General features: G+C 41.6%; 1 protein-coding gene across 2 annotated transcripts; it reads right to left on the reverse strand.

Moving 5' to 3' along the window:
- Positions 1-3490: 3490 nt before the first annotated feature.
- YWHAH (tyrosine 3-monooxygenase/tryptophan 5-monooxygenase activation protein eta) lies at positions 3491-13442 on the reverse strand. Of its 2 annotated transcripts, none has more exons than XM_074159303.1 (2): positions 13023-13442; positions 3491-4934 (listed from the first exon to the last, which is right to left on the reverse strand). In XM_074159303.1, the coding sequence occupies exons 1-2, from the start codon at positions 13107-13109 to the stop codon at positions 4278-4280; spliced, it is 744 nt and encodes a 247-aa protein (XP_074015404.1). In that variant the 5' UTR covers positions 13110-13442; the 3' UTR covers positions 3491-4277. The 2 variants fall into 2 exon arrangements, with proteins under 2 accessions (XP_074015404.1, XP_074015405.1); XM_074159304.1 differs by having other exon boundaries at positions 3497-4916; positions 13005-13109.
- Between the last annotated feature and the right edge of the window lie 2006 nt (positions 13443-15448).

Here is a 15448-nt window from a genome sequence, read left to right on the forward strand (position 1 = left end):
TGAAATAAGGCAATGCAAAGAAAGCATTCCTGTTTTTTCATCGGCTTCTCACACACTGGAATTACTTCTGCTTCAAAGAATGTTGTGAACTTCAACTAAGCACTTTTGGTGAATACATCCGGTATCTTCAAACAATAAATTGGATGTAGCCTAGGATTTTATTTATTATAGAGACTGAGAGACAGATGACATGACTTGAGGGTCACCTAAGAGAAACACCAGCTCCGAAATATTTTAATCCTATGGTCTGCTGAAGAATATTGCAATAACAGCATGTGCTATTATTCATCTGCTTTGGTTTCCTCCAGATCATTGCCACCATAAGGATTACAAAAAAGCATATAGCAATCCCAGGGCCCAGAAAAGGAAAAAGCTTCTGAAGTGGCAGCAGGAACACGGATTACATTGGAACATTTCTTTTCCTTGCTCTGTAGAAAGCTCCCTACTCTCTTCTGACTCCTATCAAAAAACAATCACAAAAACATGTTCTCCATGCCAAAGGATCATTCCCTGACAACTGGAGAACATGGGAGAAGTATCTCCTCTCCTACTGAAAATCAAATGCACTGCTAGTGGCAGAAACAGGTCAAAGAGTGTGACTTCCTAAGACTCATTAGATGAGCGGTCATCACGCAGCACAACTGTGTCTGTCAACACTTGTTTTATGAACCCCCAACAAGGACAGAAATAAGACCATTATATTTAATGAACTTCCTGAAAAAAGAAGTACAGGTTATTTGAAGATTTAGCTAAGTAATTCACCTTGTTCTCAAGGAAGCATCCACTGCTACAAAGCTAAAAGGCAGATCACACAGAATAAGGGCACACCCAAGTTCAGTCAGCGTTTCCACAGTTTTAATGAAGTTGGAACCACTTCTGTGATTGTGACCTTGTGCACGGAGGTACTTGAATACACCCAATAATTTCGCTCACCTGCCTTTAAGCTCATCACCTTCAAAAGAACTTTATCATCATTCAGGTGTACTGAGAGTGTACCTTGAATAATCTCAAATCCACAGGTGGCCCAGCACAAACACATGCCACCACCTGCAGGAAAACATGCCCTGTCAGCTGTTCCTCATGACAAATTTTGACTCCTCCATGTTTCAGAGGGAGCCAAGTCTGTAAATTTGAGAATCTTCTCCCTTTCACCACATGCTACTTCACTAGGAGTACTTGACAATAACCTGCCTGCATTTGACAGTTCACTGACAAAATTCATGTCATTTTGGTGAGTTTTATGTCAGGACTTTCAATTGGGAAGCTCTTGCTATTCCTAATTCTTTGGGATAGTTCCTCTGAAGACCCTAGCATGAGGTGTGGAATTCTTAGAAGACAGTTGCTACTTTCCAACCATGTCTACTTATGCTATTCGACCCCGATACCTGGTACAAAGCCTAGTTTTGAAGAGTCAGTCACCTTTAGCCAGAGCCAGTGAACCAAGTCCAGTAGGCAAAACTGCACAGTTAGCATTCCTAACTTTCCATCGCCTCCAGGATCATTCTCAGGGCCTCTACGTTAACAAATTGCCAGAATGCCTTCAGTCACCTAGAGAGAATGTGTGATGTGACAGTGATTCATCAAGAGAGGATGAAGAACTGCAACTTTTCATATAGCTTCCAAATATGCAACTTTCTTCTAATCTGTTGATACTTACGGCTACAAGAGATTTATACATTGGAATTTATACTGTTTGGGAGAAGGGAACCCACCCTTCCAGCAGAGTCAAGTCAGTAAGCTATTTCAAAATAGAATTTCATACCTTGTAACACCCAGCAAAGATTTACCTAGGTTAAGGGCAATAGAGATAACCACAACCACCTAATTAGTATATACTTTATACCTTTTCCTACCAGAAATTATTAAAGCGCCCAGGAACTGCACCATTCTACAGAATCCCTTTGGTTTCCATTTTGGATCTCATGCACCAGGTCAACAGCTAATCTGCAACTGCCCAGTCCAGAGATGTCAGACCTGCAGACGCACTCACAGACTACATAATGCTCATAGTTTTGTGACAAAGGATCTGCACAAGACAGTAGCTAGAGAGAGAAAGGACTCTTTAGCTTCTGAATTAAGAAAAAAGACAGTGGTACTTCTACGAACAGAAAGAAAATAAACCTAGTGCTTGCCAGTAATACTAATCATTAACCAGCCAGCATGTTTCAACATAAAAGAGCAGTCTTATTGCCAGGTTTTACCTTGGTTCCTCAGGGGCAGGTTAAGGAGATCTGAGGGGAAGGAATAGAAGCTGTAGGAATCTAGAAGAGAGGTAAAGCCCAAATGGATATTACTGGAAAGACAACTCCTGCAGGTTTACTTGCAAAAACAGAAAATGAAAAAAAGGGACTTGTATATTATTTGACAGAACAGAACAAATAAGAAAAAGTGTCTTCCAGAATAGGCCCTGGCAGACAGTAGTAATTTGTATTAAGTACTCACCTCAAACTACTTTAGGAGGTCAAGCACCTCAAGATTATACAATAGCACAACATCAAGGATCTGCATTTTCATATTTTTCAGATGTTGCATTATTCTTTCAGTTGTCACCAATTTTACCGATGTAATAAAGCTAGAATTACCTAGGCAACAGAATATATAAATACACACAAATCTACCATTAAAAATTTTAATCCGCCAGATACTTAAAAATAACCAGTGCACTGCTTTTAAGAAGTATGAGTTGTTGTTGTGGGTATTCAGACCAGTAATACTTACTGTACAAATCAAAGAAAAATAGATTTAGATAAATGAGAACTTACAAGACCTTTGAGCACGTCAGACACCAGTAGCAGTCTGGATAGAGCAACGCTTAACAGCTAACTCTTCCTGCTTCTGTAACATACCATTACAGAAGATCATACAGAACCAATAAATATACACTAATTGTTGGGAGCAAAAAAAAAAACCCCAAACAAAACCAAAAACAACAAAATAAGCTTAGGGACTAGGCTTAAGTGAGCTAAAACAGAGAGGTATTCTGTAAGAACAAATACTGTTTCTGTTTGAAGCAGGTAAATGTGCATTATGTTACTGGGGTTTTCATGTGTAAATGTGATTTGGTGGTTGGCGCTTCGGGAAAAAAGTGTAGAAGTTTCAGTGGACAGAAGCAAATACAAGTCTCTACATTGGTGTAATGAGTAATGTTCTTTACAACTTTTCAGCACCTGAGTGGAATTTCACTTTACCTGCTCTACCAAGAAAACAACTAAATGTATCTTTGGAAACCACTTTAACACAGATGAGCAGTACCATGTTCTAGATGGCAGTGTGTTTTGGGTTTTGGCAGGAGGGGGTGGTGGTGGTGGTGTGCGTTTTTGTTGTTTGGTGGCTTTTTATTCTTCTTTTCAGCATACCAATATTTTTAATTTTTTTTTTTAGCATATGACGCAACTTGTCATTAAACTTTCAACTAAATATGTTTTAACCCATCAGCAATGTGTTAGGTAACTCAGTCTCTGCTCTGAACAAAAGACAGGACAGCTCATGTAGAGATAACATCCCCGAAGCAGCATTTTATTTTATTCATTTAATTCCAAAACATTTAATTTAGAAGTCTGGCATCTCAGTCATCCATCTTAACATGGGCTAATATTGACATAGTGTTGTCAGAATACACAGACAACTAAACAGCCAAAGAGTTTACAAAAAATAAATTCATGATTCTTCAAAACAACTGCAAAAGGTTACAAGTATCAAAACTCTTAGGTAGATGCACTGAATTAAAAGAAACTGTGCACATAAGTTAGAGGCAAAAAAACCAAATTGCTACCGAAACCTCACATTTCAAACAGTTTATTGTAAACTGATGAACAGGGTTGTCATTTCACATCAGCTTAAGTGTTTTTTTCATTGACTGAAAAAAAAATTGGGGGTGGCTAATTTACTTTGCATGCACAAAATGTACTGCTTAACAGAACGGTCAGCTCATTTCAAATGGAAAAAAATTTAACGGGAATCTAATTATCTTCAATCCCTTTCCATTACTCTTTCCCATATTTTTCAATCAACAGGCAAACTAAAACTGCCTCATTTACTACGCATCTTTCTGCACTGCTCAAGTACAACTAAGATAAATAGGGCAAATAAACCAATCAATCCATCAATGCCCATGAAGACTCATCTGAAACTGCTTCTTGATAAAGTGGACAGCAGATCTGAACAGCTGTACAATACAGATATGCTTAGCACTAGATATTTAGTGTGACTGTGGCAAGGAAATATTGGTGACGATGGGGATGGTGAAGTGGATGAAAGAGGGATCGGAGGAAAGCCTTTTAATTATTGCCCTCTCCTGCTTCTTCATCTTGCTGGTCACTCGTCCACAGAGTGAGGTTATCTCGAAGTAACTGCATGATGAGAGTGGAGTCCTTGTAGGAATCCTCATTTAGTGTGTCCAGCTCTGCTATGGCATCATCAAAGGCTTGTTTGGCTAAAAGGCAGGCCTGCTCAGGAGCATTCTGGATTTCGTAGTAGAACACCGAGAAATTGAGTGCCAGCCCCAGCCTAATTGGGTGAGTGGGCTGCATGTGCTCTTTGCTGATTTCAAAAGCCTCTTTATAGGCAGCTTCTGAGGCTTCCACAACACTGTTCTTCTTCTCTCCAGCAGCAACTTCTGCCAAATAGCGGTAGTAATCCCCTTTCATTTTCAGATAAAATACCTTGCTCTCATACTGGAAGTCATTGCAGTTCTTGATCAAGTATTTATCTAGGAGAGCCAAAACATCATTGCAGACTGTCTCGAGCTCCTTTTCTATCTTCTCCCTATAGGCTTTAACCTTCTCCAGCTTCTTCTCATTGCCATCTGCCATAGTCTTCTGCTCTATGCTGCTGATGACACGCCAGGAAGACCGTCTAGCTCCAACTACATTCTTGTAGGCTACAGACAGCAGGTTTCTGTCCTCATTTGACAGAGGCTCATTCAGCTCAGTTACCTGAAAATACAGACAAAGATCAAATTTAAAGGGTTTGTCTTAGAGAAGAGCACCCTAACTTCCTTCAATACTTCCATCATGAAGTGCAAGATTCAAAATTCCTTCTAGATCCCCCAATTCCTTCTAGACAGGAGTCAATTTGTAATGTTGAAAGTTTAAAACCATTTCTGCAGTGAAAACCTCACAGTTCTGTTGTAATGGAATGGGTATTTAGAAGCCATTGCAAAGCACTTTCACTGAATAAAAGTGAGTCAGGCTTGCGTAATGAGGAAGCACTCACAGAAGGAAGGTTCAGGTTTTTTAGGAAGTCTTTCCTATAATTATGCAGACTACACACTTAGCGATGAATTTAAATGTACCTAGAATAAATACCAGTTTTATGAATCTGGAACACAGCACAGACACTGGAAACTGGTGCAGTCCTTGCATTTCTTTCCCCTGCTGCTTGCTTTCATTCGACAGCAGAGATGGAAGCGCTGCAGTCATTATGATTAAGCTCTGCATAGTACAAATGGAATTAGTGTTTCATAGCATCTTTCAGTCACTTAGTGAGCAATTATACAATTTAATACAAAAGTTACCCTGATTTCTGCTAAATGGTGGCTGCAGACAAATTTCAGGGATAGGACACAAAAGAAACTGCAGAGAAATAGAACAGGAAATCAAGGAAAAAAAGCCATAATCAGCTCCTTCGGCAAAAAGCTGAGCCAGAGGAAGGATAATGCTTCTAATGCTGTATTTAGGCCTATTTCACTTGGTGCGTTAATTTAGGGAATAAAATCTATCAGGCTTAAAATCAATTGAAGTTGTTCTATTTTTGCGTATTTGCAAACATGAAGTTAAACTCATAGGAATTAGTGTGAAAAGTGCAACTCCACTACTTTAAGCATTTACTACATTAACTGCATTAAAAGAAGTCACTGGAATTCTAAGGATATGTACTTTGATGTGAAAGTAGACTTGTCCTTGCCCAGACATTACTAAAACCATTAACTATTTCTTTAAAAATGTGCTTATTTACACTGCTTGACAGGCACCAGAATGTTTGTAACAAATTTTTACATACTACAAATAATTAAGTCACAAATATTTACACTGAGACTGGTGGTGTAGCCAGTGAACCAATGTGCACCTTTCCAAGTCTAAAAAATAACTTATGTGAATTATAACCATTACAGTAAGAGAGAGCTTACTTTCAAAATTAGGTTTTGTTCTTAGAAAATTCTAAGTGAATTAGTTTTATCTCCAAAAGGCTTTTTCCCCACAGCTCAGGAACCCAAACTCCCAAAAGACACTGCTCTGCCTGGCCTAATACAAGTAGAGACAACCTACAGAGGGTGAAATGCACAAGAATCAACTCTAATGACATCTTCATAGTCTTCTTCACAGCTTCCACTCATCATCCTCCCAACAATCTCTACTACAACCCACCTGTATCATCTTCTCTAGTAAAGATATTAACTCCCTCAAGACATAAAGGCTCAGCTAAGATTTTTTGTTCCATACAGTCTATTAGGACAGCATTTGATTTTACAAAAACAAAATAATCCACCAAAGACTAATAATCATAATAATAGTCATTCCTGCACTGCTGGAAGACTTTGCTTCAAAGTTCAGTGCAAGTTCCCACAGTGGTTGATTTAAAGGAGTCAGTAATGTTTTGCTAGAGCTTAAACATCATTTCACCACACAAATTAATCTTTCCCCACCACCACCTGTCTTATCTTTACAGTATTTAAAAGAAAATATATATTTGATCTGTTTATATAATACTGAGCTATACTAGCCACAAAAATTAAAACCAAGCATGGAAAAGTATACAAGACACAAATATAAATGAGGATGACACTTAGTGGGACAGGACCATAGTAACAGAAATACCATCCCTTGGCTTTGCAGTCCAGACTCCATAAGAAATAAATTAAAGCTCTAAGACTGCAACCAGCTATCCTAATTCTTCACCTGGTACATCATCAGCTCTATTTTTCACCTCATCATCCTCCACTTACCACCTCTGTTCTTTACCCTCAGCTAACTGCTACCTTCACATTCATCCCTTTCCCTCCACTCCAAACTAAATATCCTCCCAAATGATGGTAGTTAAGTATTCAATAACTAAAAAAATTAAAAAAAAAAAAAATGCAGTCATCCTAAACTTTATAATTATTTTTTGTACCTTCTCAAGGTAGTTTCTTAAACTTCCTAATATAAACTTTAAGAGACAGATGTCTTCTGTGTATTCAAAAGACCAAAATGGAATTTTACAGTACATAAATGTCCTGGAAACCATCAAAGAATTTTGAGTACTGAACCCTAAATTTTTACTATGCTATACAGCTGGTGTATTTTTAAGAGGAGATAATCCGTTTTCAAATTCCATCCAGTTTGTCACAAGGGACAAAAATACAATCCTACAGGAATACCATGAACCTTGAAAGAGTATTCCAAGTGTTTCTCTAGTTTACTGTCCGTCTTCTGGTGCTATTAATTTTTAATCACAGAAAATGCATCATAACACCCACCCTGAAAAAGTTGATTTATAAAGCCCACTTGCACAGGAGCTGTTGCAATTGCAGCTAAACTACACCTGAAAAGCCTTCCGACCTTCCCTAATCACAATGAAAATTCAATGCAAGTGTCAATAAACAGCATATGTTTAATATTTAAATATTTAAACATTAAATTTAAGTTTTATTTATTTACTATTTAAATAATTTTTATGTATTTAAATCATATTTAAACCAGAAATTTCTGAAGACCACCAAAGTAACAGAACTTATCCTGATCTAGTAAGACTGAGACTATATAAAAATAGAAACAATTAATGACAAATTAAAAAAACTACTGAACTGTAAAGTTCTGGAAAAGACAGTAAAAATACTGTTTGTTAGTTACACATCCCTTGGTCAAACATACTGCCTTTCCAAACGCAAGCCCTAACAGTCAGATGGCAAAGTACTACCATTCCACAATAAAGCTCTACCAAGCTGGCATAAAGTACCATTAGCTTCAAAAAAAGTCAGGACCTGAAGACCACCGCCAAAAGTCAAACCAAGAAAGGTTTGAAAGCAGCTTATTTTTCTTTTGTTTCTTCAAATTTTCTAGATTTCCATTTAGAAGAAAATGGGACATTTATATTTCATGTTTTAAAATAACAAAAGTGAGATTTTAGCACTGTATCAAAGGAATTAAACCTTGCAATACAAAAATAAAGCTTTTTGGTTTTTTCAAGCCATTGAAAAAGGCATGAAGTCATTTGTGAGCAGCTGCCATAATGGATACAACATACCAGAGCCAGAAACTACACACAGCACTGCCACAAGCTTCAAACCACAAAGGAAATTATTTTCAGATAAGGTACAGTCAGGATATCAATGCCACGCCATTCTTGGGCATAATTTATATCCCCTGGCAGATTCTGTTAGCTCAATCTAGAAACTCATAACCACTTTCAAAGGAAGCAGAATCTCATGTGGAGCACAGGAGCTCGGTGTAACAAACTGCTAGTGTCACACTAGTTGTTCTTTGGTGGCAGAAGTTTCCAATGCTCAGAGCGAAGCTCATTCCTTTCTAGTGTCACCTTTCAACATGCTTCAGGACGTCACTGTCATTTCCCTCCCCCTAATTTTTATTTCATTAGTCCTGAACTATCTCCTTCTCATTTTGAAGCTGGTGATTTCTGAGAGGGAAATGGCAAAATTATCCCCCATCCTAGCTAAAAAATGCCGATAGTCTATGTAGATATATCAAAAAATCACATCTACCTCCCTGGTGTAACAGCTGTATTACAAGAAACTAGACTCAAAGGAAAGCATGTGACCTTTATGGAGCTATCTACTGCTTTATCTATTCCACATACAGCAAAGTAGCTAAAAAGAGACATTTCTCTTCACACGTGGGGATGATGTAGACAAAAAGAAAACTTGAAATGCTGAAGGAAATTTACTTCTTCCTACCTTCCATTCTACCTATAGCCTTTCCTTAACAGAAAAGATCTTGGGACTGCAACAATTTAGTTTTACATTTCAGATGTAGACACACTTTGTTATAATAGCTGTTAGGAGAAACAGAATCACTTAAATGATGACAAGCCATTTGTAGCATGACTTCAAAGTAGTATTTCCTTACTCAGGTGTTACTCTATACTTCCCCTATGCAAACACACCTCTCCCTCTCACACCTAAGTTTGGGGTTATTTTCAAGTCTTGAGCCAGATGATGCAACTGAAAACACAGGCTATGATCTGCTACCAGTGTTCACTCAGACTGCCAGTCTGCTTTTCATAAGAATACAGTCTAAATCATTTTATTTCCATAATAGTTACAGGTATCTCCTCCTCTGCTTTATGCCTAAAAAGTTCTGTCACAGTTACTGGGAAAAAAAATGGGAATATATAAAAGGAATCTTGACTATAGCCCTGGCATTCCTAACTAAGCATGCTGATGACCGTGGCAGTACTGTATTGGCTCAGAAATTACTTACACCTGTGTGATCCCACACAGGTCATACCAAGCTGAGTTACTTTCACATGGTTAACACCCCAAAGTGAAGGTTCCCCAGCTGACAGGAGATCTATGATGTGCTGTCAGATTACCTAGTAGAATTTGACCCAGGCCAACTGAATGTATGTGATTATACTTCTGTTTTGTTAGCCAGAGCACATAAGTCAGAGCAAGAGCTAGTTCTTAGCAAGATGCTGCAAAAATGACTGTACCTGAGCCAGTATAAAGTCACGTTTAATCATTAAAACTCCTGATACAAAGTTACACAGTTCATAATTTTTGAACAAATAGGAACCAGAGCAGTTTCGTGCATCACATGGCTCCAGCGCCTTATATCAAGCATTGGAAGTTCTATAGCTGGATTTACTGTATAAAACCACAGTGAGGAAGTAATCTTACAGCAGAGAAGGATCCTGTTTTTGTTAAAGGCATCTCATTCCCCCCTCCTACACACACCTACTTCATTACCCCAAAACCAGACACTGATGTGAAGGAGAACTCAGTGATACAATGTTACAAATTAAACTCAAGCTATTTTGCTTAAAAAACTCTAGATCATTCCGAGACTTAGATTTATTTTGTGGTGAGTAGCAGTATTTCACACATGATTAATTTTAAAATTATGCATTTAATGTAACTCAGACCCATTTTACAAATTTTAAAGTGCAAATTACTCTCTACCTGCAATGTAGTTATACTAGAAGAGCAACATAATACAGTTCCTGAGCACTACATATTAGGATTAACACTGTCCAAAATACTACAGATTTATAAAGCCAAAATGTTAAATCATTTCTGGAATGATCCAAAATCAAAGGTACTTAATGCTGTATTCTCAATATGCTAGAGTATTTGTTCCATCAAATGTGAACCTTTAACACTCACACTAAAAGGAAATTTTTCCAGTGTGTTGGGAAGTAATTTTTTTTTACCTACTGTGTTCTTTCAGTCTCAAAAAATCATGCAAATATGCTTTCACTAAAATACTAATTTGTTATTTTAAGTTTTAGGAGCAACTATCAGGCTGTTGGCAATGTCACTGTGTATTGTAGAGTGTGGTGATAAATATGCAGAACTGAAATTAATCATTCAGATTTCTATTTACACTGGAAGCACACTATTTTCATATAGCACCTTTAAAAACCATCAGATGCTATATTCAGAGATTCTGAATTAAATTTTTTTTTAATAAACTTTTCAAATCAATATATCCTGCATTGAGAATAGATATCTGAGTTAGAACACTGATTTCCTGTTGACGGAAGTCTAACGTCTCTGGAGTGCAAGAAGATTATTTGAATATTATTCTATATGGATAAAATGTTCTCTTAACACCTGTTACTTACAGTCACTGAAATTGAAGGAAATATTGGAAGGAATGTCTATGAGAGAACCAACAGCCCACATAACAACATTTCATAACAGTTTATGCTCAGACCTACAAAATCAACTTCAAACACTGAAGAGCATTCTGGAAATTACCATGTTAGAGTGAACACCTGTGAGAGAGAAGTAACCAATAGATGCTACATTATAGACATGCAACAGCATAGGAACAGCCTAAAATAAGGAAACTGTTGCCTTTTAAATTCAGCTTAACTTTTTGTATTTTGAAAGCATCTATAATGTAATCTTTCATAAATGTTCAAGACACATCTCACAAAGTGTTCTCAAGCTCCCAATTACAGAAGCTCATCATTATACAACTTATTTGAGAGCAAAAGTAGCATTACAGGTGAGAATAACGTGACTCAAGATGAGTGAAAATTGCACAGTAATTAGGACAGTTTAAAAAGACAACTGGACATACACACTTTATCTGCATATTTCCTGAAACATAACAACTGTATTCTGTTTGTTTCATATATGTTCAGGGAGCCATACATACACTATATTCAGCGATATTTGGAAAAATAAAAAGCTGTCTATTAACTACAGTTAGAAAAAGTCTTCTAGAGCAGCAGCGGATTTTAGAGGTTTTCCAGTTTCCTCTTTTAGAATTAGCAATTGAAAGATTTGAGAGATAACAGAACTGTTGCTACTACATTATATGTATCAAGAACTCTAGTGCTATCGTAAAAAAACAGTTTATTTTAATGTCTAGGGCCTGATATAAAGATACTCATAAGTATTGCTGCTTTAGAACTGGATTGGTTGTAGTATTTATTATGACAAAATAGCAAGAGTGAAGAAGCACAGCAAAATTAAATGTGTTCTTACTGCCCCTGTTTAAGGGGGGCATACATCACAGACCCTGAATGAGACTAAACAGATTGACTCTACAACAAAAATATTAACTCCATTTGAAGATGCTCTTTCAAACTAAAATACTCTCATGTCTTTTAACAGTGATACTCTCAAGGGAAACTCGATTCCTCTTGGGGTCTTTTGGTGTTCACAAAGGACAGATCAGCAAGAACAAACCAGCTGTAATCAGATACAGCAAAGACTGCTAATCATTTACTAGCATTAACACTACCCTTAACGTTCAGAATATACGAATATTTTGTGTTTAAAAAAGGGACTAGACATAATAAGTTTGATCATTCTGCAATTTTATTATGTATCAGTACAGACAGGTTAGTACAAGTGATTTTCATTGCTTGATTCTGAAATGAATTGAGTTGCAACCGTAACTTAAGTGTTTAAATACATGCCAGTATTCAACTAGGTAAGGAATGCACTGAGAATGTGTTACCCTACAAAGAAGAGGCAAAAAGGCAACGTTAAAGCTTGGGAAACGGGAAACTGTGCACTGGGTAACTGCTATACCCGGATGCAAATACTATACCATCTTTGAGTCAGAGCGCTTGTGTTTGTGGCTGAGGCCCCTGTTCGTGCCTTTTATCGCGAGGCAAAAGAAACGTCTAGAAAAGGAAGGGGCTGCTCTTGCCGCGCCAGACACCCCCCACTTCAGCTGCCATCCCACCCGACCAGCACTCCCAGCCTCCTATAGAGGGGGAGACGCACCCCAAGGTCAAACCCGCCTCCCCCTTCGCTAGCCCCCCGGGGAGGGGCGGTGTGCGAGAACGGACCCCGTCTTGAGCAAGGGTCAGAGAAAGAATCCACTGCGCTCCCGCCGCGACGGGGAGAGAGGCGGGCAGCGTTCAAACTGCTGGACCGCGCGCCGGATTGGCGGGGGTGGGGGAGAGCGGCGAGAGGAGGGCTCGGGGACAGCCACACCCCCCGGGGCAGGCACAGCCAAGGGAGCGGGAGGGCTGCGGGGCAGTCCTTACGAGGGAATGAAGGGAACGAGAGAGGAAGAAAATAAATTTTTAAAGAAAAGGAGTATCTAGGTCCAGTTTGGAGCGGCTACTGTTTGTCTTGTCTCTCCCCGCGGCAGGTAGTAACGGGCGCCGCCCCGCACGGCGGCGAGGTGTCCCGGCGGGACGGTCTGGCTCTCGCTCCCGCCCTTCTTTCTTCGCCGAGACGGGTGGGACCTGGCGGCTCGCATCCTCCCCGGGACCCAACCCCGCCTCAGACCAGCCCGGACTTCCTCTCCTTTTCTCCCTCCCCCGCCACTACCCACCCTGTACACTCCTCCCCGGGTACGACCCGCAGCCGCCACGCTACCATCCCCACTCACCGACTTCATGGCCGAGGCCATGTCGTCGTATCTCTCCGCCTGCTCGGCCAGGCGGGCTCGCTGCAGGAGCTGCTCTCGGTCCCCCATCGCCGCGTCCGTGGTGGCTGCCGGGCTGGGCACTCTGCGCCCCTCAGAGAGAGAGGAAGGGGGAGGACGGGGAGCTGCGCCTAGAAACGCGCGGCGGTGCGAGTAGGGAACCTGAACGGAGCCTCCGCCGCCTCACGCTCGCTCGCCCGCTCTGGGCGACCGCCGGGCTCGCCTCAGCCGCCGGCCGCGCGTGCCGGGCGACGGTTGGCGCCTCGCGCTCAACGGACAGCGGCAAGGCGGGAGAGCCGCGCGCTCGCTGCGTCCCCGCCGCGCCTGCAGCTCGCGCCCCTCCGCCCGGCTCGGCGCCTCGCGCTGCTGCCGCCGCCTGCGCCTGCGCGCGGGGAAGGCAACGAGGGGGCGGAGCCGCGGGGACTGCAGGGGAGGGGAGGGGGCGCTGCTCCCCCGCGTTCTATTTCTAGGTGACGTCACTTGCTATAAATAGCTACCCCGGGGCGCCGGCTGGGGGGGCGGTGCGCATGCGCGCTGCGAGTGCTGCATTTTACTGCTGCAAAGGTGGAGGTGGGCGCTGCCGCGACGGGACGGGCCCGGCCACCGCCCGGCCCCCCCCTCCGTGACACGGCGCGGAGCTGCCCCCGCCGGTCCCCGTGAGACGCCTCGCCCGGGGAAACCGGCGGAGCAGGGCCGCCGCCTCCGCCTGTCCGAGGCTGCCGCTGCGCCATGGCCGCTTTGTGCCACCGCAGCCTCCCCGGCCCTGCAGCATTTTCTGTCCCGGTTGGGGGGTGCAGGCACGGCTACCTTGCCGAGGAGATGCAACTACCAATTTTACTACATATTTTAACTTGTAACAGTCGAGCTCCTCTTTTCACACGTGCACAGAGTACCAGCCTCACATAAAAACCATCTCGGGGGAGAAGCACCGCAGGAACGACACCGCCGCGGTGGCCGCAGGACTGCCAGCCTCCAGCTCTTGCCGTCAATCACAGATTAGGTTGTCCAGCCCGCAGCCGGCGCTCAGACACATCGCTGTGCCACCCTGTGCGCCGGGAGCCGCTGAACGGCCCGGCCGCACCTCAGCCCCCCTCCAGCTCAGCCTCAGAGCCCCTCACCGCAGCACCCGTCCCGACTGCAGCTCCCCTCTGTCCCCACCCAAAAGAGGGCAGAAAGCAGGTTAGCACACACCACCCAGGCCCGTCTCGCTCACGGTGCTGCTCTCCCACCATCCCCAGTACTCCTGCACTGCTGCAATCCAGTAAACCCAGTCCAGTGTGTCAGCCGAAAGATTTTAGCCTTAACTCTTACCGTCGCTGGCTTCCGTGCATTAAACCCTAATGTCATTTAAAATAAACGGTGCAGTTAGTTTTAAAAGGGACTAGATGAATATTGCTGATTTTGTTAAACAGGACATAAATAAATATTATGACAAATGAGAATAAACGGTAATTATATGTAATACAGCATGAAAGATAAAGAATTACATGTAGCAAGTTATAAAGTGATTGCCAGAACATTCAGGAAGCAGCTCTGCAGCACTGTGAAGCGCACAGTCGGAGGTACGGACCGGCAAGCTGCTCCGTGCCTCTCTCCTAACGGCATTTTATTTTCACTGCTTCTGAGAGAAGGTAGTGACAGATAAAACCCAAACAGAATGGACCCCAAGTATCAGTCGTCAGTAGTGCGTTACATTTTACCTAAGGATAAAGTTTTGTCTACGGACAGCAGGAACACGTTCTTGAAAAGGTATGATTCAATGTAAAAATATAGATTTTGATGTATGTAACACTTATGCAAGAGCAGTGAGAGATGGGCCAACCCAAAATGCCCAATACCCTTCACCGGTTTGGAAACCCCGCAGTTACAGTGACTTCTCAGCCGAGATTACTCATTCTGCAAAGGGCTCCAACAGCTCTGAAAATCCCTAGGGTCTACCAAAAGCTCTCTAGTCTCATACGGCAGTTTCAGACTCCCAAGGGAAACAGATTATGAAGTATTTTTAAAACCAGTTATTCACCCACTGAACCAGACAATCTGCATTAATCTGCCAAATATGTGTGGATATATCTACACACACAAATCTCATTAAATGCTTCTGGTTTTCTTAATTTAAGCTTCTATATAATGGCTATTTCTCAGCTTAAAGCAGCTCAAAATTTCTTAACCTTGAACCCATAGGGTGATAGATAACCTCATTGCTCTAAAACCAGATACAAATGCAACAGTTGCAAGGAAAGGTACTAAAATAAGGCAACCTTGTATGCAGCATTTCCACGGTCTGACTGTAACCTAAAGAAAGTGAAGAGGCTGCATTTCACTCACAGAAGGTCTGTGGGAGAGTACCTATATTCTCCTGCGTGTACAGTGTCTGGATCTTCAGCCATAAC

The sequence above is a fragment of the Numenius arquata genome, chromosome 16 (assembly GCF_964106895.1).
Source record: "Numenius arquata chromosome 16, bNumArq3.hap1.1, whole genome shotgun sequence".
NCBI classification, from domain to species: Eukaryota; Metazoa; Chordata; class Aves; order Charadriiformes; family Scolopacidae; genus Numenius; species Numenius arquata.